The 27,757-nt window shown below is 36.6% G+C and overlaps 1 protein-coding gene across 1 annotated transcript; it reads left to right on the top strand.

Annotated features, from left to right (window-relative positions):
* LOC126473375 (eukaryotic translation initiation factor 4 gamma 2) lies at positions 1-26,732 on the top strand. The gene is made up of 17 exons (XM_050100382.1): positions 1-55; positions 162-267; positions 6,894-7,004; positions 7,288-7,548; positions 7,637-7,816; positions 7,899-8,060; positions 8,139-8,305; positions 8,391-8,554; positions 8,639-8,785; positions 8,881-9,008; positions 9,087-9,255; positions 14,950-15,102; positions 15,177-15,337; positions 15,650-15,901; positions 15,988-16,174; positions 24,875-24,996; positions 25,310-26,732. Exons 4-17 carry the CDS (start codon positions 7,327-7,329, stop codon positions 25,373-25,375), a joined length of 2,280 nt encoding a protein of 759 aa, XP_049956339.1. The 5' UTR covers positions 1-55; positions 162-267; positions 6,894-7,004; positions 7,288-7,326; the 3' UTR covers positions 25,376-26,732.
* Positions 26,733-27,757: the final 1,025 nt, after the last annotated feature.

Below are 27,757 nucleotides of genomic sequence, written 5' to 3'. Positions count from 1 at the left end.
CAACAACGGACGGCCCTAGAGGACCGGGGGGTGCTTCTCGTGTCTCAGGAGGAAGGTAAGTGTTCTTTCGGATTAAGTAGAGGCCCTTTTTCCGTATCATAAGTGATGATACCAGTACTGTACAATCTCTAGACTACTCGTAACATTTGTCCTTGTTTCAGGGACGATTCTCGCACCCACTCCGTAAATCGGCGCTGGATCCCTCCTTCAGCTGTAAGACGAGATGCATTCACCTCAGAAGGCAATGAAGATTTGGTTTTTCGAAAGGTACAGCCTTTCATTGTCTGCTTTTTATCAGTAGCTGCGGTTCCTTAAATGAAGTGTAAACATTAACATGTAGTTGTGCTTTTATATTTTTCAGATGTTAGAATGTAAATTCGGTGTTGAAGTAATTGGTAATGGTTATACTTGTGAATTTCACATTCTTTTGTAGGTGGCCACTTAATTATTTTTCCTATTAATATTTAATGATATACAAACAAATGTCTTAATTTTTTTTCTTTGACAGAATCAAGTCAGTGTTACTAGGGTGTAGCTTTTTTAAGTTTGTTTACAAAGTTGCCTCTTGTGTATTAGACCCTTTCACTTCTAATTTATTCTGTGGTATTCTATGGTTTTGTGTAATTTTAGTTTTTCTGGCAACCTCTGGAAGTTTTATGTATGTCTGTGCATAAGTCTGATTTTGTGTGTGTGTGTGTGTGTGTGTGTGTGTGTGTGTGTGTGTGTGTGTGTGTGTGTGTGTGTGTGTGAGAGAGAGAGAGAGAGAGAGAGATAGTCCTGCTTGATGTCCTTTGTTACTAATGAATTAAACATATATTGCTAGTTTCAAGATTTTTTTGTTTTTATATTAGAATAAGTTACTTCAAGGGATCACCAATTTAGTATTGGAGGGCAGCGTGGAGGGTAAAAATCGTAGAGGGAGACCAAGAGATGAATACACTAAGCAGATTCAGAAGGATGTAGGTTGCAGTAGGTACTGGGAGATGAAAAAGCTTGCACAGGATAGAGTAGCATGGAGAGCTGCATCAAACCAGTCTCAGGACTGAAGACCACAACAACAACAACAACAACAACAACATAAGTTACTTGTCTTTTGAAATTGAATTTTTAACAAAGTATTTCTTATAGTTTTCAGTGTACTCTGGTTTTTGTCAACTAATTTCCTATGTGTGCCCATTGGCTTTATTTGTGAGGAAGACTACTCAAATCACTGTCTGGCCATGCAGATTTAGGTTTTGTGCAATTTCCCTAAATCACTGCAAACAATTTCATTGAAAGGGAAGGCCAATTTATCTTTCCATAATCAGAGCTTCTGCTCCTTCTAATGACCTCAATGTTAAAAGGACTTATATTCTTCTCCATTGGTTCGTCAAGTTGTGAGGAAGGTTAAATTGCAGTGACAGTGTAGTGAAATGAAATTCAGTAAATTTTTAGGTAAGGAAGGTAGTGTAGTGTAGAAGAGTAAGGGCATTCTTGGGTGTAAGAGTGGAAGCCACTGAAGGTGCTTGAAATGCTTAGGTGAAACACGCAAGCACATATATTCTCCATTATTTTAGATTGATTAATATTATTGTTGAAACATGTTAAGTCACTCTGGAGCATTCAATCTGTGCTTTCAAGCAAAGGAGATTTGCACACACTGACATTTCAGCCATGAAAACTGTTGTAGATTTTATACGTATGTTTTAACAGTGAGCAATTAGCATTATTTCAGCCACAGTAAGAAACTGTAAGTAAAGAATGTTAAGACTTGGTTGGAGTAGGAAGCCACTGAGAGAAAATGTAACGAACGAAAGTGAGAGGCCCAGACTGAAGTGAGTAGGGTCATTCCATGCCAAGTGGTCTGGAGGCTCCCACATGACCCTCATGGATTTTTATGAAATTTTATATGAACATTCACACATGTTCTCAATGAACATTTGTAAAGTTTGTTTCTGAAATTCAATACTTCCGGAGATACAGTCACTTGTTTAAGACCACAGCGCAGCTTTCTATAGTGTGTCCTTGAATTTTCAGCAAATTTGAGATGAGATATCTCTGTAAGTATTTGCATGAAAGAAACAAAACTTGGCCATCTTATACAACTTTTAGAGCTCTATAAAATAAAATATTAAGAAAAGGATTTGAGCAATTTTCATATAGATAATTTGAAGCGAAGTTGGGCGAAAAAATAGCTGTTTAAAAAAAATGCGAACTTTAGTTTTTATATCTCCAAAAGTAATTGTGGGATGTACATGAAACTTTGCACACCATAACTCACCAACACAAGGTCTTAGAATATAAAATTTCATTCTCCTATTGCTTTCCATTATTTCACAAATCTAGGGTGAAGTTGACGATTTTTCAAAAAGTGCTAAAAATGGGTATTTTTAGTCAAATTTTTCAAAAAAGTGTTTTCTCCAAATTCTTCTAAACTATGGTCATTAGAAAGAGCATATTCTAAACTATCTAGAAAAGTGAGTTTGGTTTTGCAATGCAAGCATATAAGGCCCTAAAAAGTAGCATCATCAAAGAGGCACACTGGAAGTTTGAACACATTTTTCTGGCACTCAAATTATACATGAAATCCTTTATTTTGCCTTATACACGTTTATTAATGTCTGGGATAAGTGAAATAAGAAGTCCTGATGAATAGGACCTAGCTTACGTCCGAATAGCAAAAAAAGAAAAAATAGAAGCAATGTTATTTCTTAATTGTCACCCCCCCCCCCCCCTCTCTCTCTCTCTCTCTCTCTCTCTCTCTCTCTCTCTCTCTCTCTCTCTCTCACACACACACACACACACACACACACACACACACACACACACACACACACACACACACACACACACACAAAATTATTATTAAGAATGAATGTAAAACGTAAAATTTATTTGCATAATCATCTAATTATTAGTTGCCTGTTTAATGAACAGCACCAACTTAACTGATGGAAAAGAAGTGTATAAATGAGTTGCTATGGTCCATGGTGGCTTAACCACTGCTAGTTTCATTTCACCTGAGAAAACCATCATTCCCATTGCCATAGGGGCCACGCCCGATAGCTTAGCAACAGCAGCCACGGGTGGTTTTTTTACCACCGGATCCCAAGCCTGATAAGGGTTTCTTTACACAGGTTCCCAAGCCGGATAGTAAAATTAAGTGCCCTGTGTAAAATTAGAAGGCACTCTTGGGTTCCTTAGATTGTTTCCTCTAACCTATTTCAATTTTTGGTATGCTACATTAATTTTCTGATGAATATCAAGAGGAATGGTGTATTGCCGGCCAGACGAATTTACTGATGGAGCTGGAATATCTCCATATAATTTTCACATATACCAGCTCCGCTAAGCATAAGCTTAACATTTTGGTGACTTGCGCAGATGCTAACTGCATGCATTCTAGCTGATCCTACTGTTACACACCATTTGGGTCTAAGTTCACAAAACTTCGAGAATCCCATTTTTGGACCATTTATATTCTTATAGATAACATACATTTCCCATAAATTGCAAAGTAACAATCTTTTCTGCATGTATGTCTTTCTATCTAAAAGTCTAACTGAAATACTATCTTTTTTTTCCAGGTCTCACCCTACTATACTCATCATCTTCAAAAAAATTTCGCACTCTACTAGCACCTTCTGCTGGTAATTTCCTGCTTTGCCTATTTTCAGGAAGTGCCAGAATGCTCTTCTCTGCCTTAAGCTTCCGAGCATTCTTCACCATTCTTTCGGACACTCCGAACTGAGCTGCTGTTTGTCTGACTGTCCAACTTACAGGTGTCAAGGTTAAAATTTGCATCTGTTCTTTATGAATTGCATTCTGCATCTTGGCTTTCAGTTAAGTCAGCAAATGTGCATAATTGGCACAGTTTCCACATTCCTTAATTTCACTAGCATCTTCAGTTTGTTGGTTTACTACCATTGCATTTACAATTCTGTTTTTAATCACATTTTGAGCCTTTTAAATTTTCTTCTTCACATATTGGGGCTTATCTCTGTAGCTCACTGTTCTCTTCAGGGGTGAAATACCGATAGACAATAAGCTACTATTTAATTCTTCTTTTGGTGTAGAAAGTCCTCATCAGAATGTGATGATGAGGCTGATAAAGCTTCGTCCAAGGGTTTAGTTAAGGTAGTTCTGCAAGCCGCACAAATTTTCTGACCTGGCTTTATGTTATTAACAAGCTGCTTCTTCAACGTATCAGAAGTCTTATTAGCTGTTTCAGTATCAAGAGTGTAAATTCCTGCCTTAACATTATGATTCACCTTCCCAAAGGGATTGAAGCATTATTATTATTATTATTATTTTTATTATTTTTCCCCTCTCATATTGTCAATGACAGGGCTTCATAGTGTAGGCAAACTTGAGAGGTATTGTCCAGCTTTGCTTCATAACGTTGGACCAACAACTCTTTTTCCTCATCACTAAAATCCGCAAACCATTTTAAAGCAGCTTTTTTGGCAAAGAAAGTGACATGACACTTTGTTCCACTATCTCCTTGCCCAATTGAGCAGGAAGGTATGCTGTTCCCTTCTTCATCCATCTCTAATCAGTAGCTAAATAATATATTTGGCCTCTAAGTGCAAATTATAATCTGCTTAAATTTCAGACAAATTGCTACTGAATGAAATTATACACAATGTATAATACCAATGGAAAAATCTAATAAGAGATATGCTATAAAAGACACAATCAAAACAATTTTTTGTAAATTATATTACAAACTTTGATGGTCTTGCGAATCACTTAATAAGCCACAATGTCAAGAGAACCCACTCACTATGCTGCAAACACACCACTGAAATACTGATTTTTCAAACAAGGCTCACAATAATGAAACAATCTGATTGTTAAAGTAATTGTTGCAGTTATATTTTCTATAAACAGTGAATCTTGATAATTTTCTGTGTGAAACTAGTGGTTACATATTTACCAAGGTGGTAGGCTACATTTAAGTGTGATTAAATACAAAATTAAAACTCTTAGATGTTTAACCAACCAATTTCACATGTTTCCGTAATAACTTTAAGACAAAAGTTCACAGGTTACAACACATAGGTATTAAAATCTCGGCAATATTGATTGGAAAATTTACATCACTTGATGCATGATTCAAGCAAACCGATTCTTTTTTGGAAAATGTTTTATACAATTGAATCCAAAAATTAGGTCTTCATTTTACACTTGTAAATATTTACAATTTTGAGAAGTACAAAAAATATGAAGTTGTTATTCATTGAATTCTTTATGATCCTTTTTTGTCCAAATGAGAAGAGTTTTATGCAGATGAACACTTACAATAAAAGCAGAAGGGCTACTTCTGACAGTCTCATTGCCCATTTACCAGATCTTTTTATTTCAGTTATTCAAGGCACTAATAAACATTTATTAGGCATAATAAAAGGTTTCAGGTATAATTTGAGTGCCAGAAAAATGTGTTCAAACTTCCAGTGTGCCTCTTTGATGATGCTACTTTTTAGGGCCTTATATGCTTGCATTGCAAAACCAAACTCACTTTTCTAGATAGTTTAGAATATGCTCTTTCTAATGACCATAGTTTAGAAGAGTTTGGAGAAAACACTTTTTTGAAAAATTTGACTAAAAATACCCATTTTTAGCACTTTTTGAAAAATCGTCAACTTCACCCTAGATTTGTGAAATAATGGAAAGCAACAGGAGAATGAAATTTTATATTCGAAGACCTTGTGTTGGTGAGTTATGGCGTGCAAAGTTTCATGTACATCCCACAATTACTTTTGGAGATATAAAAAACTAAAGTTCGCATTTTTTTTAAGCAGCTATTTTTTCACCCAACTTTGCTTCAAATTATCTATATGAAAATTGCTCAGAAATCCTTTTCTTAATATTTTACTTTTTAGAGCTCTAAAAGGTGTATAAGGTGGCCAAGTTACTTATCGAGATATCTCGAAGTTGCTGAAAATTCAAGGATGCACTATTGGAAGCTGTGCTATGGTTTCAAACAAGTTACTATATCTCTGCAAGTATTGAATTTCTGAAACTGAAGCTTTACCAGTGTTCATTGAGAACATGTGTGAATGTTCATACAAAATTTCATCAAAATCCATGATGGTCATGTGGGAACATTTCTCAATATTAGACCACTTGGCACAGAATGGCCCAGTAGGAACATGGGGAAATGTAGGTTCAGTAGAGGGACTAAAATAAATTGAAGCCACGAGGATTGTGAGAACAAAGGATATGTTGGAGGGAGAAGGCATCTCACCTATGCAGTAGCAGTTGTTGGTAAATTTCCACCAAACACGAGCAAGAGACACCCCTAACCGTCCCTAGAACCCTAGAACAGCTACACCACATACTTGGGCAGGTCTGTTGAATTGAAGTGAGGAACTACTCCATAATTTTTCCAACCCTTCCGAAAAGGTTGTCGCTCACTCATACATACACAACAGGAGTAATTAGGCCCTGAAGATGGCTATTGCATAATCAAAACTGGTAATCTCATTCAAAAAACTTGCCAAAAAGATAGTTATAAAAAATGTGTAAAGTGTATATGTTTGCTCTCAAGTTGGTCATTTTGTCATATAAATTTCTTTCATAATTACAACCCATATCTGTGTGAAAAGACCAAAGTGCAAGAACTGCCCCACACAGCCATTAAAGACATTTTATTCCAATCCTGTCAGTATTTTACCCTTGACTGACAAAAGGCCACTTGCGAAAGTACTGTCATTTAACATTTTTGTTGGAACTTCCTTTCATGTTCTTGTCTCTCTGGTATATACTAGGTATTTGCTTAAGTTCACCGCTATAGATTATTTATCCAGATGCGAAGATTGAAGATAAATTGTTTAAAATTCGAATTGTTCACAGTTCAGGTAATAGAGGAAACCCATGCTGTTGCAGATGCTGATAGTTTAATTTTTCAGGTGCGGGGGATCCTCAATAAACTTACCCCAGAAAAATTCCAGAAGCTGAGTGATGACCTGCTCCGTACAGACCTCAAATCCCCAAAGATTCTTACAGGAGTTATATTACTGGTATGTTATGTTATTTTGAGTACTGTGCTCTTAATTTCTGAATTGTGAAATTGAATTGATAGTATTAGTAAAAGTAGACAATTTGATTGCTTTTGTCAATTTTTTGAGCTATGCTTATCAGTATAACTTGACACTCAGACTTTCCAGTATTGAAAAGTGTCGATTGCATTTGTGTAGTATTGCTTGAAGGATGTTTATTTGAATGACACTAAAATTTGCATAGAAGTGTGTTCTCCATATAATGCTGTTTGATACTGAAGTTTCTTCATAATTTTTCATGCAGATATTCGAAAAGGCACTAGATGAGCCGAAGTACAGTTCTATGTATGCACTGTTGTGCAAGAAATTGTCAGAGGAAGCACCAAATCTTGAACCACCACCTGGGCCTTGTACATTCCGTCGGCTGCTGCTCAGCAAGTGTCGCGCTGAATTTGAAAACCGATCAAGAGCAACTGAAGAATTTGAAGGGCACAATGGACCGTTGGGGGCAGAAGAGGAGGAAAGGCGGCAGTTCGCAAAACGCAAAATGCTTGGTAACATTAAGGTAGGTTGATTTGACATGGGTCAAATCTTAAATGAGAAAGTTTAAGCTTAAATTTTTGATTTTTCCCTTTTTGTTTCCTGTTAAATAGTTCATTGGAGAACTGGGAAAATTGGAAATCCTTGCAGAAAGTATCTTGCATCAGTGTATTCAATCCTTATTACACGAAAAGAGTCGTGGTGGCTCATCGAAAGACCTGGCGGAGGATTTGGAGTGCCTCTGTCAGATAATGAAGACTTGTGGGCGCATCTTGGACACTGAAAGGGCCCAGGTAAGGCAAATTCTGAACTTCCATCCAGAACAGGAAGCAGTGACTGTTTCCCCAAATATGAATGTGTATCATTATTTTGCAGATGCTGATGAATCAATACTTTGAACGAATGGCACTTCATGCAGATAACAAGGATCTGCCAATGAGAATCCGCTTCATGCTTCAAGATGTGATAGAACTCAGACAAAACAACTGGATTCCTCGCAAGGCGGCGAGTGTTGAGGGCCCAATGCCTATACATCAGGTAAAAACATTTCTTGTCTGCTGGTTAAGTCTGTGTTCTTGTTACAGGTTTTATAAATACATTTGTCTTCTTTTCCAGATAAGAGATGATGATATCAGAGGTGGTCGCCCTGGATTTGGTTCTCACATTGGCGTACCAGGAAGCAGAAGCTCAAGTGATATGTTCTCACGCCCTGCAATGTCTTCATTTCCGTTAAGAGGTCCTCCTCCTCTTGGTGGTATTGGCATGTCACATGACAAGTTCCCGTAAGTAGTGCTAATCTTGCGCAAGATAATTACTATCTGTTCAGAGAAGTTTTGTAAATTGTCAGGATGTCACTTCGTTTTCTAGGTACTCATCAGGAAATGGATTTACCAGTGGTCTTGGTCGTCCGCAACGTCAGCAGCAGCAAAGTTTCTATTCGGGTGGTGGGAATAACAGACAGGATTTTGGACAGAATCATGGGAAACAAAGCAGAAACATGAACAATTCTCATCAGCAAAATTTTAGTAATGGTTTGTATTTTATGAACTAATATTTCATACTGTTGAAATTCTTTAAGTATACCACCTCATTTTTTAAAATTTTATCTGTATTAGGGGTAAAGGATGTACCACCAAGATTCAAGCGACCTACAATAATTCCGCAGGGACCAGAGAATTTGGATGATGTTTCTTTAAGGCCTCCCTCAAGTTCTATTGTCTACAAGCAGGCAATGGCAAAACCAGCCCTTGGGCTTAATGCTGGTGTGTGATTTAACTATTAACATTTTGTTCTAATGTGTTTATAATTGCAGTGTAAAGGTCAAAGCTTAATCAATTCTGCTCTTCTAAATTGATAGCACGCCAGACAAGTTTAAGGCCAGATTCTTCTCCTGTATTGAAACCAACTCCTCCCTTACTGAAGGAAAATAATATCCTCATCAAACCATCTCCACAAGAAGGCAAAAAAAGCAATAAAAAAGACAAGGTAAGTTGTGGATCAAAACTTAAAGAAATTGTTACTCAAATTGCATTGTCAAAGTCTAACTAGATGACGAATTTTCAGGGCCCAAACAAAGAAGAAGTTTTAAAGAAGATTGAGTCAATTATGAATGATTACCAATCTTCCACAAAATTGGAAGATGCCATAAGTACATATAAGGAACAAAAAGTACCAGAACGTTTTTCACGATATGTCATCCTCAAAATTATGACACACACTTTAGATAAAAATGGTAAGAAGTAAATATATATCTTGACCCACACACCTCTGATTTCTTCCAAATTTTGTGCATTCAGTGACCCAAATAAGATGCAGAAAACTATCATTTTGCAAAAGTATGTGACTGATGTGAAGAAAGTTACAATTATGGAAAGTTTGGATATTGTGTGATAATTGCGTGCATCTGTCTAAATGTAAATTGCTATAATTCAGCTTCTAATCCAGATACAGCATTGAAACTTCTCTAATTGAAGAGCTAATAAGTAAAGCTTTACATTGATATGAAACATAAGGAGTTTGTAAGAATTTTCACATTCAAGGTCATTGACAACCTTTGATCTTGTCTCGGAACACTCCATCTTCATTTTTTAATAGTTGCATTAATCCAATATGCTACTATAAATATGGTAAATAATCAAGATAGCACACCAAAGGTGTCGTGCCTAAAAAATTTGTCAACATTATTACACTAACAAAATGCTGTAATTGGCTATGTGGCTTTTTTCTCCAGAACAGCAAACAGCAGCAGTCACTATTATTCTGACAAATTGGTGAACATTTCTTGCTGTTAACAGCCAGATAATTTTATTCCATGGTGTTTTGTTTAGTCATTGTTGTGTAAAAGTGCTGTTAAGTAGTATTAAGTACTAGTTTGTAAAAAATGAATTCCACGTCAAAAATGTAGTGTTGCAGTTCATTTAAAGAAAGGCATTCAAGGATACATAACAGTTTAAGGAATTTTCAGGAGTGGATTGTAAACAAGTGTCCTAATGTATTGCTAGGTAGAAAAATTTGCAGCCAATGTAGAAAGGTAGTATCACAGAACTTGTCAATGGGTACAGGTGTTGCCTCAGCTGAGCTAAATACTTCCAGAAAAGTAGTTAAATGAAAAGGAAATTGTACAGGTCCTGACACTGTATTCTTTGAATTCTAGATAATAAAAGCACTGTACAGCATTTGTTACATGCAATCGTGCACTTCCAGCACGTTTTAAGTGTACCCCTATTGTCAAAGTTTGACATGGCTGTCAGGTTGGTATTGATCAATGGACAAAAAATAAACTATAATGAACTTCATTGACGAAATTACGTGTAATGGTTGGTTAACTATAAGCTGGGTAGTTACAGAAACTATAACTAAATCAACAGACAATTCCATTGATGTGTTTGCATAGAGTTTACACAGTTCCTACCACACTCCTGTATCATGTTGCGGCAGTCAAGTCTTTAAAATCGCTAAAGAAGAATAAAAAGTAAATGAATATCTTGTAATCTGTAATTTTGCAGAGAATTACTCCATCACTGTTCAGAACGAAGTACACAGATTTCACTGGAATATTTCACAGGTTACAATTTGTCTTCTAGTAGATTACTTCTGATATGCAAATGCTGATAAAACACACCATATAATATGTGGAAATATCTGATTGCCATAAGCATGATATTCTCTATGTATGCGTGTGGGTACTTTCCAGCACAGTTTCATCGGTTTGTCACTTTCCAACTACAAGGGTCATTTATTACTTTTCTGGTGGCTGTGCTGCCCGATACAAAAATAGAAAGAATTTCATGAATCTGTCCTACCCTAAGGAAGATGATGTAAAAGCAGAGTAGCATGTTTTTGTGACAGCACATGGTAAAGGACCTTGTGGTGGGTTTGAGAGACTGTAAAGAGAGTAGCAACACTTGCCAGCCTCATGCTAGTTCCTGAAAACCGTATTTTTTGACACCAAAGCAGCTGTTGTGCAACGTACATCTTCCTTAATGAGCCTTTGACTACACATTGGTTTCCCTTCACTATAAAGACGTTAACCAAGCTGAAACATCATTTCAAGAATATAATGAGAATTGTAGGTACCCATAAGCTTCATTGTGTAGTACGTGTTAACATAACTAGTGAAAAGAAATACTGCTTCTTTAGTGAGCAGAGAAGAGTGAGTCATTACTCTTTGCTATGGGGAGTGAAATGCTGTTAAGTAAAATATGTGAATTTTTTTTGCCTGCCTATATAATTGGTGGATGCATATCTCACAGACTTAATGAAGTACACACCAGGTTCTTGCCTCCATATGGATCACCCCCCCCCCCCCCCCCCCCCCCCCCCCCCCCCCCCCCGAGTTCCCTGCCAAACCAGTCACTTGTATTACCAGAAGATATGACATTCTCAACAAGACTGCATCCAGTGACACCCTCTGGAAGGACACACTTTCCTTGAATCATATCTGGTGAACATTAACGATCTAATTGAAGACTTGTGAAAGGAGATTTAACCACTTTTTATTGCTTTTTCATTGTTCCTAATACCACTGCAGTAATATAAACTGTGTTTTTACTACATTACTTGAATACTTTTTAATAACGTGTGTTTGATATTTGTGCACTACTTGGTTCTGTACTGATGCCATGAAAATAAATTTTTGAGTCTAATTCCTTTGGGGGTCATCTTGATTTTCACCATATACAGTGAAACCTCTATATAACATTTTTCAAGGGACCACAAATTCTGAACACTGTGTAGAGGAAAACACTATAAAGAGGAAGGCTTCCAAATAATAATTACAGGGCATTACTGAAGATCAGGATACCACTAATCAGCTTTGACAAATGGTGCCATAGATGACATTTTAAACTTTCACAATACTGTAGTATGATATTCATTTGCAAATGATCAATGTATCAAATGATTAGTTTTTGTAGTTAAAACATGGGACCCGGTAGGTGGATGGGTGAAAGTAAATGGTGCCAAAAAGATTGCAAGCAGAATGAGAGTCACATGTAATGCGACCAGGTTCTGCCGCTGACATATGAAACACGCCGAGTGCAGGCTTTCCGAGCCGGTGCAAACTGTGGATCCACAGAACGGAAAATGATGCGTCTACATCCAGTCACTTAAATGTTATAAAGAGGTAAATAATTAACCAGGGGTCCAAAAATATGAGCATTACATGGAGGAAATTGTAATATAGAGGAAACGCAGTAAAGAGGAAAATTTAACATTGTTTATATGGGCTTTTAGTCGGGACCAAAAAAACAGATGTAACATAGAGGAAAACATTATATGGAGGAACGTTATAAAGAGGTTTCACTGTATATAGTAGCATATTGGAGCACTGCAGTAATTTCTAAAAAATGGGAGTGGGGTCTTTTGAGATAGTAAAGGTCAGTGATCTTGAATGTGAAAAGACTTAGAAACCTGCCATGTTGCATATTGGTGTAAAACTCTATAATCATTAGCTTTGCAGCTATAAAAATTCCATTGCTGTATCTGGATTAGAACCAGAAATATAGTCATTTATTTTGAGATAAGCAGGTAAATTTGTTTTCAGACTTTGCAGACCCAAAACTTCACAATTGTCATATACCTCTGAAAACTGGTAGTTTCCCCATCTCTTATCTGGGTTTCTTGGTGACCTAATATGAAAGAAGCCTGAGATGGTCTTTTGTGTCAAATTAAGGAATCACCCAGTTAGTATTCTTAAATTTTTTTGTACTAGTGTGTTTTGTAGGTGGAACAGTTCCCTGATACTGACAGCTTTGTGTATAATAATACACTCTTAAGACAAAAAACATACACTTAAAGGAATTGGTCAGATAGGCAAGAAATCAGATGATGTTATGTATGTGCAAAGACAGAACAAATGATTACAATTTCAGAAATTTTTTATTTATTCAAGACAAAGAGCTTCACAAATTCAGCATATCAGTAATGCATTCATCCACTCCTGGCCCTTATGCAAGCAGTTATTTTGCTTGGCATTGTTTGATAGACTTTTTGGATGTTGTGCCAAATTCTGTCCAATTGGTGTGTTAGTGTCAAAATCACGATCTTGGTGTAGGGTCCTGCCAGTACTGCTCAAAATGTCGTGAATTGGGGAGTGATCGGGCAACCTTGCTGGCCAACGTAGGGTTTCTCATATAGTAGAAACTCTTGGTGTGTGCAGACAGGCATTATGTTGAAGTGTAGGCCCAAGAGGGCTTGCCATACAGGTCAACAAAATGGTCTGAAGAATATGGTCGACATACTAGCATGCTGTAAGGATGCCGTGGATGGCAAGAAAAGTGGCACACATACTAAGACTCCTTGATGTCAGGCAGTGTGGTGGGCAAAAGTCAAGTTGCTATCCCACCACTGTCTGTGGTGTCTCCAGATATGTCCTCACTGATCATTGGAGTTTCATTCGAAACATGACTACTCACTGAAGACAATTATATTCCATTAAAGGACATTCCAGGTTAAAGATGGGCTTGTAGATGCCATGGACAGCGGTTGGGTACCAAGCTGTCTGTCTCCTGCTGTATGGCCTGACAATGCGGGAGTGATTGGGGAGCCATTTCATTTCATAGCGGTTCCTCTTTGGTTGTTGTCTGAAGCACACTAGTATGTTTATGGTATTCTTCTGTGTGTAGTGGTATGTCAATGATATTCTACATCCTCTGTTACCGTGTATGGCAAGTCATATTGTGCTTGCATGTCAGAAAGATAATGCACATATCAAGAATTTCTCTGCTGTGTTTGTGCCTTTCAAACCCAGTGTTGACTAGCAAGATTGCCACATCTCTCCCCAAATGAGAAATGTTTGGACCATTATGGGGCCCTACAACCAGCTTAGGACTCGTAAGTCAGTTGGACAGAATTTGGCACAATGTCCCTCAAGAGGATATCCAATAACTCTTATTAATCTATGTGAAACTGAATAACTGCTTGGATCAGCACCAGAGGTGGACCAATGCATTATTGTGTCTTAGTATATATTTCCAGTAATTTAATAGTATTGTTCTAATTTTATACCTTATTTGTGCTAAAACACAAGACATGCTTCATTTTAGTTGTTTATGCTGCTGTGTTAAGTGTACTGCATCTATTCATACATGCTTTATTTGAATGTCCCAAAATCATAAGTGTCACATTTCTTCAGGCATCTGTTTTTGTATGAGGAAACTGGACATACGTAGTTCCAGAGTATACATAGACTGTAATTGTGAACAAATTTAAAACGTTTTTGTAGACAGTGTTTAGTGCAAATGCATTAGAGATTTTAGTAGTGTGGCAGATTGTAGTTTGAACTTCATGACATATTAACGAAGCAAGTAAGAATTAAACTGATGATGAACAAATGACACTAAAAATGAGTTTCTCTGTTACCTTGAGCTTATGGTGTCTAATGTGCTACTGCAGAGAAGGAAAATTTTTTATATTTGTGTACAAATGTATTTGTTACTAGGATTTCGTTTAATGTCCACCTGTTTTAGTTCTGTAACTATGAATAAATGTAATGGCAAACACTAACAGGGCTAGAGTGTACATTCAGTACCAGGCTCTTCTGTAGGGCACTACTGTTGGCAATATGTCTGTTGTAACCAGTTGGGTGATGAGGTACCCAGTGAGAACCATATCTCATCTTGGTTGTCACACATGTGGCTCTTTTTTACAAATGCACTGTGATTCCAAGGTGGTGGTTATGGTGGGACCTAAACTCTGCTTATGCTATCTAACTTGTTTACAAAGGAAAGAAAATTACGAATGAGCAATGCCAGATTTGTGATTTGTCCTGTTCATTTGACATTGCTCATTGTACAAACAGTTACCAACTGCAGCATGCAACAAATGAGCCAGGTCACCTGTAAGTGCTCTTTTACCCACTTACAGCATACAAAAAGATAATTGCAATATAGGTAAGTCCTTAATACTCATTTCATTTCTGTTCTAGATTCAGATAGGGAACTGGCATCAAATTTAATTATGGCCATGAAGAAAGAGTCTCTCATCACCTCGAATAACTTTATGGACGCATTCCGTGATCTGGTTGTAATAATGGCTGAAAAAGAGCAAGAGATACCGCGTATATATTCATATGTGGCAGGTAAGAGAAATTTTATCAGTTTGGTGGTAATAGTTTATGGTTTCACTGTAGTCATAAAATTCTTAAATTTTTAGGATTTGCTGCAAGTGCTGTGTCTGAAGGACTGCTGACATTAGCAGAGATTTCTGAAGTAACTGAAAACGGTGCACATTACCCTTTGTTCTTGCTTATACTGCAACAACTTCTCAAGACTCAAGATAAATCAAAATTAACTCAGCTATTTAATGAAAGCAAGGTAACTGAGTTTTATCCAATTCAGTAGTTACTCTAAATTTTGTAATGATTGGGTAGCCATTTACTTTATATTCTTTCACTCATTAAATATAGTCACTTTATAAGGAAAACACTTGTATCTGCCTAAAAGTCAGCATCCCAATTGTAAGTATAAATAAAAATATCGTTGCCAAATAAAAGGTGAAAAACATGAATTTTTCTGAAGAAATGTTAAATAACCTATTAAAGACATCATTTCTCTCCCAATATCAGACATTCTTAAGCTCACTGTGCTTGTGTGTTTCCTCCTCATGAATGTTTCCCTGGATTTCAGGTGAATCTCCTCAACATGCTTCCTGAAGTGGATCGCACAAAAGAACGTTTAGCAGATATTCTGGAAGGTCGTGGACTTAGTTTCTTATTTCCCTTACTACGTATTCAGTCTGAACTGTGGAAACAGCTTCAGACAGATCCAAATCCAGGACAGTTTTACAAGTGGATCAAAGAAAATCTTGATCCTTCACACCACACAGATCCTGGATTTATCAATGCTCTCATGACTGTTTTACTGAAATATATCACACAGGTATGAGTTGTCGTTTCATTTAGTTGTTACATTGTTTATACCTGCAGTGTTTTTGTTAAAGTAATAAGATTATTATTAATTTGTAGGAGTCAACACTCTCAGAAGGATGTGATCCCAACACCCCTCCAGATAAAACTTTAATTGAGAAGGAGAAGACTTTGTTGGAGAAGTACAAAGCTGTATTGCAAGCATTCCTGCATGAGCATGTAGACCTTCAAGTAACAGCAGTTTACTCCTTACAAGTTTTCTGCTATTCACAACAATTTCCAAAAGGTTAGTTTAATTTGATTGCTTTTGATGTGTACCCTCATTAAAAAGCCTTGTGCACAGTATCAAGATTAGTGTTGGGGGGGGGGGGGGGGAGGAGAGGAGAGGTGTCATTAGTTCGGTGTTTGAGAGAGATGGTATGAAACTTGGCCAGGAAATGCGAAAGAGTATTATTTCTGGTAGCCGAGTGGAGATTATTGCGCGTGCACATGTATGAATACATTGAAGATATAATGCAATCTGTAATGGGATTTTAACCCACGACGGCGTTGGCAGAAGTCTTGAAGAAATATCTGACAGTAAAGAACAAAGAGGGCAAGGTACTATTTGGATATGACACGCTGAAGAGATGGCAAGAATACATTGAAGAGCTATATCAAGGAGACCCTCTAACAGATAATATGATAGAATTAAGCGAAGAAGTAGAGAAAGAAGAACTAGGGGACACAATTCTGAAAGATGAATTTGAAAAAGCACTAAAAGAACTACCAGATAAGAAAGCGGCAGGTGTTGATGGTATACCTTCTGAACTAATTAAGAAATCAGGAGACAAAATGAAAGCTACATTACTGCAACTCATACAGAAAATATACAAAACAGGTGAAGTTCCTGAAGACTATCAGAAATGCATCATATTCCCCATACCTAAGAAAGCATCTACTATGGACTGTGAAAACCATCGAACACTCAGTCTTCTTTCACACGCATCAAAAATTCTAATAAGAATAATTTTGAAAAGAGTTGAAAACCAATTGAATAGCACTCTAAGTGAAGACCAATTCGGTTTTAGAAGCGGTGTAGGGACGAGGGAAGCAATCTTATCTTTAAGACTAATAATTGAGAAACAAATTTCCAAAAACAAACAAGTATTTATAGCCTTCGTAGACCTCGAAAAGGCATTTGACAATGTTGTATGGCCAGAAATGTTTAGAATTCTGAAGAAGGCTGGTCTGAAATATAATGATAGAAGGATAATCTTTAAAATATACCAAAATGAAACAGCCTTAGTTAAGAAGGAAAACAAAGAAGAAACAGCAAGAATAAGGAAAGGAGTGAGACAGGGATGCCCACTATCTCCAGTAATTTTCAACGCATATATCCAAGAAGCAATAGACAAAATAAGAGAGAATATTGAAGTAGGAATAAAACTTAACGGAATGAAAATAGATATGTTGCGATATGCAGATGATATCGCCATAATTACAGAAAGGAAAGAAGATTTAGAAGCCGCACTCAATGAAATGGAAAACACCTTAAAAGAACAGTATGGAATGAAAATAAATAAGAAAAAGACTAAAGTGATGGTGAGTGGCGCCCTGAACTACAATGAACCCATACGAATAACAATAAAGGGAGAGAAACTAGGGCAGGTTACAGAATTTAACTACTTAGGTAGCAAAATAACAGCAGATGGAAGGAGCAAAAGTGACATTAAAAACAGAATACAACTTGCCAAAATAGCATTCAATGGAAAAAGAAACTTACTGACGAGTAGAAATGTTAGTTTAGACGTAAGAAAGAGAGTCATGAAAACCTATGTGTGGAGTACAGCCCTTTACGGATGTGAAACTTGGACTAGTGGAAAAGAAGAAAAGAGAAGATTAGAGGCATTCGAAATGTGGTGCTACCGGAGAATGGAAAAAATCAGCTGGCGAGACAAGGCTACAAACGAAGATGTCCTCAGAAGAGTGAAAGAAAACAGATCTCTTTGGCGAAATATACAGAAAAGAAGAATAACCTTCATAGGTCACATTTTACGGCATAACAACTTCATTAAGAGAATATTAGAAGGAATCATTGAAGGAAGAACTCGCCGAGGACGACCTAGATTAAGCTACATTCAACAAGTAATAAATGACATCGGGTGCCAGACCTATGCAGATATGAAGAAGAAAGTTGACAAAAGAACGGAATGGCGTGCTGCTGCCAACCAACCTGTGGGTTGATAACCGAAGAAGAAGAACATTTATTGCATTGAAGGTATTTCTGTGCCATTGTGTACAGAAAGTAGGACACACATCAGAAACAAAGCAATTAGTGAATATCTTGTTGTGAGTGCTGTTCACATAATTTTATGCAGTTTTTAATGCTTTGTGACTCTAAACATCCCCCTTAAACCAACCAATCCCAAACACCAAAATCTTTTCTTGAGGAGAAGAAACTATATATTTTACATTACAAATATTACATACAACACTTTGAGTGAGAACAGTACATCAGGGTTAACACATTTATCAGACATGGTTGTATAGTGAAATCACTGACTAAAATGAAGTTAAGAGATATTGCACTAAATCTGTTTAGTGAAGAGTATTTTTTCCATTAAAGTCTCTTTCCACCAGTGGTGTACAGCTGTAGATCCCATCAGATATGCAATGACTGAAAGGTAAAACTCTTTGACCAACATGAATCTGCTGTCCTTCATGCTCTTCTTTCAAAAATCAGGTATGAGAACACAATTCACAGCTACAGTTTACTTCGTATACAGTGCTACCACTTTGTACTTCTGTCAGTTTCACACAGTGATTTCAACACCCATCTTGTATGGGTATTGCGATCCTAAAAGTTGTGAGCATGAAATTACAGCTCTGTGCTATCCTTATTTTTTACATGACTGTTGACGTCGTCCACTTTGTGGTAATTTGAGGGAAACAAGATTTTTTAATCCTTCCATGATATAGCAGAAAGTCCTTTCTCAGAAATCCTGTCCATAACTTTTTCGGCAGTGGAATCTAAAGGTGTCCCAACTTGCTGTGTTGAACAGTTCCACACACCTACACTCTTGTTACTAAAGGTACTTCATGAGAGGTAATGAAGTGAAATAATTATCTAAAAATACATTGTAGTTCAGTCTATAGGGACTTTGTCATAGTTCTGACAAATTTAGCGCCTAACTTTTTAATAGCATTTCCAACATTTCCAGAAGGTATTTCAAATTGAGAGATATAGCAATTTTCATTTGCATGCACCCATATTATATAACTCCTTTTTATTGGCTTGTGGGGTAAATATTGCTTCAAACGTAATGTCGCTGTCTTATCAATTCATCCTCATTCACGTTCTTTGTTGGTTTATAAGATGAATGAAGGAGAGAAAACATAAAAGAGAGGGTATTATATTAAACATAGCCATCCTCTTCTTTCTGTAGCTGCTTGTCATTGTCATTTAGATGTTGGATATCCAGCAACCAAGAAAACTGTATTTTGTGAGATTGTTGAAGAAATGCATTTTGCCTTGCTGGATCAGAAGACCAGAAGGAGAAGGTGGAACACAATGCAACAGAATTTTTCTTAAATAAAAAAAAATTATGATGAATATGCTTTTCTATTCAATATGTCTGTGTTTTCCTTTAAAGCTCACAACTCATTGTGGTTTTGCAAGTGTGTGTGTGTGTGTGTGTGTGTGTGTGTGTGTGTGCGTGTGCGCGCGCGTGTGCGTGTGTGTGTCAGAATTAATATTTAGAATCTTTGAAAATAATTTCAATTTTTTTCAAAAGCATCAAAGATCAGACTTTTTAATTTGACATCTAATTAGGGCATCAATGGTATCTTGGTTTTTCTCAAGCAAACAGAACAGCTGGCCAGTTTTCTTCTTCATTCTCAGTTTTTTACTTTTAATGTGTTCACTGTCTGGGTAACATAAAGGGTTACACATTTTATCTTCAACTATTCCAGGTCACTAAGATTCTTTCAAATATACTGACGAACATTTCTTCTACATGGATATTTGTTATAATGTTTCTATTTTTTCTGCTGCTCATTCTTTCTTCAGCTTTAGGGAAAGCTCTGTAAATATTGGGGCCAGCTAAACTCGTGCATGGTGGATCTTCGCCTGGGGCGGTATCCTGTATCGTTCATACTGATCGGTGCAATAGGTTAATCTCTGTAGTGACATCAGTTTTAGTTCTTTATCTGAATTTCCTGTTCAGTAAGCTTCTGAGACCTGTTGCAGAATAGTCATCTTGCCGATTTTTCGACAATTGTACTGAGAGGTTTTGGATTTCACTATGGCCCTGCCATTAAGTTAGCTGTGGTTTATTTACACCTACAATTTATTTTAAACATATTGAGTGGTTTTAGCTTTGGATTTAGTGATTGTGTTACTAAAGAATCACTGCAGGACGTATTCAGTTGGAAAGTGAGTTTATAATAGACTATTTTCCTTTGTTAGAAACGAGTGTTAGCTGAAAGTTCTAGTGACTTCGCCTACTCTTGTCCGCAAATGGTTTACTTATTAAGTGTCGAAATGCATTTAAAACTTTTTAAGTACCAATGCAAAGGAATTTTGTGAAGCCTGATAGAGGAAACATTCCAAAATTTCATGCATTTACGGCTTACGCCCGCATCAATTGGCAACAGTCAGCCAGCGTGTCTCTCAACAGCAATTACATAAAATAAAGCTCCGCTAGCACGCGAGCTGAAGTAGCAAAGTCAGTAAGGCAACGAACTGCCGTTGCAAAGGACGTTGGTTCGTATACAGCCAAATACAAAAATATTTTTTTCGTCATCGTGTTTGCAACACGCTCAGAGACTGCGTTAATCGTCAAAGATAAGCATTTTTCTGAAATATTCATTGTGATTTACATTTAAGAGTTTGCTTTCTCAGTAACGAGTATCTCCGATTTCGTGACCTCCATATATTCAATAAATGAAGGATGAAATTACTGTGCATGAAACAACTGACAGTGACATTTATACTTCTTGTCACAAATAATTCAACATTTTTTTTTTTCGAAATACGTAGCGATTTCAAAGAATGTGGTCAGACAAGAATCTAAGTGCGCAACGTAAATTACTGTGAATGAAAGTAGCAGCAATCATTTTTATACTCTAGCGTGTCACAGGTATTTATCTGTGATCAAATCTTTAACAGTAGACAAAGATGGAAGGCTACCACCACAATATTTTCGGACTATACCACCATATATGAAGCATTTTGATTTCAGGTGCATGTTATAAAGTACAATGAACTCACCACATGCTTATGAAAAGACATTTTTTAAAATTTTGCTTTTAAGAACCAAATTGTTGAGGTATCATATAGGGAAATAGGCAGCTTCATCATTTGGATCTCTAGGAGCAAGCTATAACCACATTCTATGCATCTTCTTATTCTTTGACACTGTCTTAAACAATTTTGTGGATTTATGGAGATGTTAACGTCTATGCAACTAATTGAAGACAGTTTATTCCCATATGCGTTTAGCTTCTGTTATTTGTGAAGCATCATCACGAATAAAGGAAACGAAACACGTATGACAATAAACAAACTGCGTTCAATTAGTTTCATAGATGGAACGTACCTCCGTGAAGTTTGAAGCAACTTAAGAACGACGGAAAACAGGATAAAAATGACAAATAGATGTATTTATACAGTGTGGTACTACACTCTATTCCTAATTCATATTCCGGAACCTAAAATCCAAAACAAGACGTCGATGTGAATGGGAATAAAATGACATAATGTGACATTTACGACAGTTTCCAGAACACAGCCAATATTGTCGTTATCATGCATTCATGGAAGCCCATGGTCAGCGAAATTCGAAAAGTATTACATACTCTAACCACACTTTTTGGGCGAAAAATGGCATGCTTATGTCTGCTGCTAGCTGCTTAGTTTGTGGCACTGCAGTGCACCTGCGCGGATCTGTGCGGATTGCTTTTCATTGGTTGGCATGGGATGGGGAGAACTGACAACAGCATTTCAGTTCCCTAGGACTGTTCGGCATCACTTTTGAAATGCTTGCTAAATAATGTTGTGGCTCTTGTTTCGAAAAAAGGCCATTTGGTCCATTCGCGTATCGAACCGATTGGCAAAATGGTGGAAAGATACAGAATAGGGCCCATGGTGGTGATAGAAGGGTCTGTTTGTGGCTCACTTTGACCCTCAGTGGCTCCTAGAGCAGGGATTGTACTGTTAGCTTCATCTGTCACAGGATCTGTAGTTAAACTTTAATTTCACGAGACTTCTCAGCAGGGTCAATTACACAGAATTAAAATGAATAGGAAAGACTTTTCGTTGATTGTCTATGCTTCACAAAATGCTCCATTACATGTGGGAACAATTTCGTATTCTGCAGCCTGTTGAAGCTGCAAATTCTAATGTGCCATCTGTATGCATGTGATCCTTGAAAATGACTAGGGAATGTCATTGCTGGAGGAAGAAAAGTACCAGAAGCACCTCTTATGCGTGGTTATAGGTATAAGATTTTCCCCACTGGTAACCTTGTTAAACTGCTTAATTCCTTTCACAACAAAACTTTTCTTGGAGTCTGTTCTGTTGAGGTACCAATTTCATCCAGATTGAATATCTTTACTCTGTCACTAAAAGCTGAATTAAAATTCAAAATACTCTTCTGATTGCTAAAGAATATTCCAACATTTTTTTTACATTGAATGCAGCAACCGTTGATGAACTGGAACTTCTACAGTGTTAGGCTGTAGCATGTTCGAATATGTTTCATCAAGTAGCATACCAAAGAATGTTCTTGTTAATCAGGGATGATTCCTGACAAACATGTTTTGGACACATGCAAATATGTTTTTCATCTTTCCTTACTCTTAGCATACCTGGAATGTATTGAAACATAAATTGTGTAATTTAAACTGATTTGCTATTTTTTGTAAAGTGCTGCCTTTGTTAAAATTTGTGCTGAAAGCACCAATTTGGCAGAAGCCCTCCTATCATCCTCAGTAAAGATAACAATATCGGTTTCTTCTGCTCTTTGAGGAATCACTGACAGTCCGTAACTGAATGTCCCTATGTAAGACAGTTTATATTGTGTTCTTATGTGTCTTTACACATCATCTTAGAGGCAAATAACTATCTTTTATTACTATGTAATGTAATGGGATATACAGTAACAGTATTGCACTGTGCCTCACATTAAATTGTTACACTGTGCCTACAGGGCAACTATATATAGTTCTGTAAGCTTCGAAAAAACTGCAAAACATCACAAATTCTTCAAAATGCAGAATAATACAGAATAATGACTGTGAATATTACTCTGAATTACAGCCTTTGTTTGTTACAAACAAGAAGAAAATTATGAACAATAGGATGTTATATAATGGTGAAAATTTACTTATCATATCTCAAAATGGATTCCCCCCCTACACACCACAGCTGAATTGTACTTGCTTGCAAAGTATGCTTGCTCTAAGTGGTGACAAAAAATGATTGTAAAGAAGTCAAACAAAAGGCTGCCAACATAACGTAAAACACAAATCCACATGTTACACTGTGCCCTGTGTTAATACTACCTGATGTTCCCCTAATCCTTGGGATCTCTTTATGCCCATTAGTAGATTTATTGCAAGAAATCTACATATTTAATCTTAATTTATATGCACAACATTTGTTGAGCCTTCCATCTTTTTAGTTGCTTATAGATTTGCTTCATATGCTATCACCTGTAAAATCTCTGGAGGGAACAGTGTACAGAAAATGTCTATTAAGCTGTCTCTTTCAGTGTAGGTCGTGTATCATGACGAAACTTTCAGCTTTTGTTGATGGAAAATGCTCTCCTATAACTGCATTATCAGCTTATTTGTTTCCAGTTCCTTTTGTTCACTCTATTTCACAGCTGTATAGCTTCATCTTTGAAAGTATATTAATTTAGAAATGAAGAATTTTGTATTTCATTGTCGAAATGCGCTATTTGATGTACAATACTCAGTATCACTTGATATTCCACAAAGTGTTTCCATTAACATTTTGGCTTGTGATTCACTTGCTTTTGCTGTTCAGTTAACTTGCTTTGAATTTTCTTCTTGAAAACATGATCACACTCCAAACCTAAAACAGCAGTTGTCACTAAACTGTCACTGGTTGGGTGGTGATATCACTCACAATTTTCTGTTACATCCCATGCATGCAAGAAATGGATCACTCTAAAGTATTAGTCTACTTTATAATTAACTTTGATAATGTCAGATCTACACCAACTTGAAAGATAATATAGCTGATATCAAATATATGATATTGAACTATGGCTAATGTGGGACTACTCTGTGCAGCTAAGTGCGTTTGTTGCCTTCACATGACAATTTGATGTCCAAACCAGCAGTGAGTAGAGTTTCCGGACAGAGGGTAGCACAGTGCAGCAACATGGTGGTTTTATGGAGCTGCTAAGTTGCTCTCAAAATGTTGGAGGTACACTATGAAACCATCTTGCATAAAGGGTTGAAGGGTTGAAGAGTTGCATGCAGTTCTTGAGCACAGCCAGCTGGGTGAAGGTGTTATGTTAGAATTTCTGCCTATATCATTTTCCCAAATTATTGTTTCAGTTAGTGTATAATGGTAATATGGATAATGAGCTGTGGAACTGTAGTTTCTTCCTTTCATTTAAGGGGGTTTGTGATGAGTTTAGATGAGGCCGAGCAGGTTAACTTTCTTGCATATGCAATAATGCACTAACTGTAGCTCCATTGGTTTAGTTGCTGTTTCTTTACAGTAGTTGTCACAATTAATTTCATCTGCTTCAGTTTTGTCGTTTTATGAACAAAAAAGCGTTTCTACGTAATCCCTGTTGAATAGAGACAAGTTCAGCCAACAGAAGCTAGTAATTGATACTTAATAGTATCACAACATTTTACAGATTTTCAGTGTTGGTAATGATTGTTGTGATGTGATTGCATGCCAAACTGGTAAACATTACATCTGATGTTTATAGGAAGGTCATTCTAATTTGTCTTACAGGTATGCTTCTGCGTTGGTTTGTGAATCTGTACAATCTGGAAGTGGTTGAGGAAGAAGCTTTCTTGAAATGGAAAGAAGATATCACTGATGCGTATCCAGGGAAGGGTCAAGCTTTGTTCCAGGTATTTCCCACCCACTGAATTTTTTTTCTGCACTAGATTTTTATTTGTGTGTGCATAAAGTGTTCATGTATTTTTATGTTTAATGACAATTTCCAAATTCAGAATATGAGTGAAATAATGTATTGCAAAAAAATTATACATACCAAGTAGAGACAGTGTGGCATTAAAGATTATCCACAGTATTTTAAGTACATGTATGTGAAATATTTTCTGAATTTCTGTGCATAGAAGAAATGCTTAATTACTGTCTTCCCAACAAGCAGCAACTTGTATGCAGCAAATATCTTGTTCTCATGTGAATATTGTTTTGCAGGTAAATACTTGGCTGATGTGGCTTGCAGAAGCAGAGTCTGAAGAAGAAGATGAGGGAGACAATTGACAATGGGTTGTAAAAATTATAGCTCCAGTATTAGCCAATTGATGCATGTAAAGTTCGTGAACTCATCCGGCTGGGCTTAAATGAAAGTATTGTGTAACAGTTGCAATATGCTTGATAATCAGATGCATGCATTTAAATGAAAAGAAAGTTAGTAAAGATTAATAAATATTACAGTAATTTGAAGTTGTAATTTTTATTCAGATTGTTTATTTGTGGCTCTTGACAATGCATAGGATACTGTAAAAGGTTTGCATGCAGATGTATAGGTGGAACGGTGTTTCATCTGTCATTGGAAGGAAATGGTGATGTTAAATCACTGACAGATTAGTATATACTGTGAGAGCTGATTGTAAAAGTGGATTTCAATTTTATACTAGTATACTGTTTAAATACAAATGACCTGTTAACTAATTTTAAATGCATTTCTCTCAGGATTTGTTAACAGGCAAACCATAGTTAATATTGTATTTAACAATGTCACTCAGTTTTTGCTGTTTCCTCGTGAATTGTTCTCATTTTGTACGTTCCTTTTTAAACATTTTTTAATTTTTAGCATCTATTGTAATCATGTATTTGTAACTTAGTGTGCCTTGAACAATTGCCAATTTATTCATGAAAGCTTACTATACATCCTTATTAAATGAGATTGTGGACACATCCACAGGCCTGTAGGTATGCATATTTATTATAATACAAATTGTAGCCCCCATGATACTTGGTTGTAATACTTGTGTGTGTCCAATTAATTTGCTTGAATTTCATATTTATTCTAAATGATCTGTTATCAATCGCATGTGGGATTATGTAGTAGTTGCATATTATGTTCTAGTAAGTCTTAGCCACTGGTTACAGGATCAGATAAATGGCACTGTTAATTTTTAAAAAGAAATCACCTTTAGCACAATAGCATGGTTGCAGTTTGACTGTGATCAGTGTGTGGCTTTGTGACTTGGTGTAAACTGAAATAAATTCCTTATTTGTAATTTATTGATTTTTAATAACAGGTTTTTCATTCTGTGTGTTTTTATATGTCAGTTGTTTTTTACTGTGAGTGCAAATTTTATTCTATCATGCCCAGTTCCTCTTCTGAATCACAGCCATATGAATTAAAAACATTTAATTTTATGAATTTGAAATTTTAATGCCAATTGATAATTTTTGGCTGTCCACAATATGGAACAACAATTGTGCACTGTAAAATTGGCCATACAAATGTATTTGTCACATTTTTGTGCTCTCTGTACTGGTTGAAAATGTCATTTCCTCCAGTTTCATTTAGTCTTTGAAAGACATTCCTAGGCAATCAAAACAAAATTCAAATTGCTATGAAGAATTAAAATACCACATTTCATACTAATTTGTGTACTTTTATTTCATGTTTGACCTAATTCCTGCAGAAATGATGTAATGAGTCTTCTTGCACACTGCAGCGATTATTTGCACTAAGATCACTTAAGAGTGCTGTGATTTTACTGATACCAGGAAATTTGTCATTGAAAATAATCAGTCTAATGTAAGGTATAGTGCGTTGCTCCTTCAGACTGCAGATGGAATAGTATTTCCAAAATGAATTATTATAAGAGGAGATGGAGAGCTTTAATGGAATTCGAAAAGTTGTGGGAGGGGTGGCTGAATCTGTGAAGACAACTAGTTTTTTTATTTTTATTTATTTGTTTTCTTTTTCTAGATTACATGAGGCTGTCAGCACTATAGTGGCCTAACTCCTCAGCACACTAGTTTGTGAGAATGCCCACTGGAAGATACTGACATTTGCAGAATTGATGTGTTAAGGTAGTGATTCTGGCATATAGCAACGATTGTGGTATGGTGTCCAGTAATCGGCTATATGTAGTTACCCATAATAGTGTTTTTAGACCCTTTTTGTGTGGGTTAGGCCACTATTGTTTCGGCACACATGTCTGTAATACACGAAACATGCGGGATAGAGCGTTACTGCTTTACACACTGTAGTTAAAGATAAACATGAGGTGTTAATGTTCATCAGTTACAGGAATGGTGTCACAGATGTCTTTCAAAGTTACGGTAATAACCATGATACACCAGGGGTACGAATTGCAGCAAGGTCATTAAATCTGTCTTTTTCAACATGCTAATAGCATTTCCATTGGGGTATACCCTTATTTAGCAAAACTGACCTTGGCAAACGGGACATTGGCTCATTGGAGTACTTTAACATATGGGGGGAGGATGCGTTATACTGAAGCCACTGAGTATAGAGCCATTGCATCCTGGTGTTTTGTGACTACACTTTACAGTTGTGTGTGTTTCTCTCTAAACGTGCTTTGGACATGAAAACATTCTGTGGCATCTGTATAGTGGCGAAGGGTTGTTGTTTTTCATGCAGTGATGATATTTCTCCAG

This window comes from Schistocerca serialis, chromosome 4 (genome assembly GCF_023864345.2).
Source record: "Schistocerca serialis cubense isolate TAMUIC-IGC-003099 chromosome 4, iqSchSeri2.2, whole genome shotgun sequence".
Taxonomy (NCBI): Eukaryota; Metazoa; Arthropoda; class Insecta; order Orthoptera; family Acrididae; genus Schistocerca; species Schistocerca serialis.
The sequence above is the reverse complement of the archived record's forward strand: the minus strand, read 5'-3'. Positions and strand labels throughout refer to the sequence as shown.

Coding starts and splice junctions, on each gene's coding strand:
- LOC126473375 (XM_050100382.1), top strand. CDS start 7,327: ATGTATGCACTGTTGTGCAAGAAATTGTCAGAGGAAGCACCAAATCTT. Junction 8,306..8,390: donor ATGTCACATGACAAGTTCCC/GTAAGTAGTGCT, acceptor TTCGTTTTCTAG/GTACTCATCAGGAAATGGAT. Junction 15,338..15,649: donor AGCTATTTAATGAAAGCAAG/GTAACTGAGTTT, acceptor CCTGGATTTCAG/GTGAATCTCCTCAACATGCT.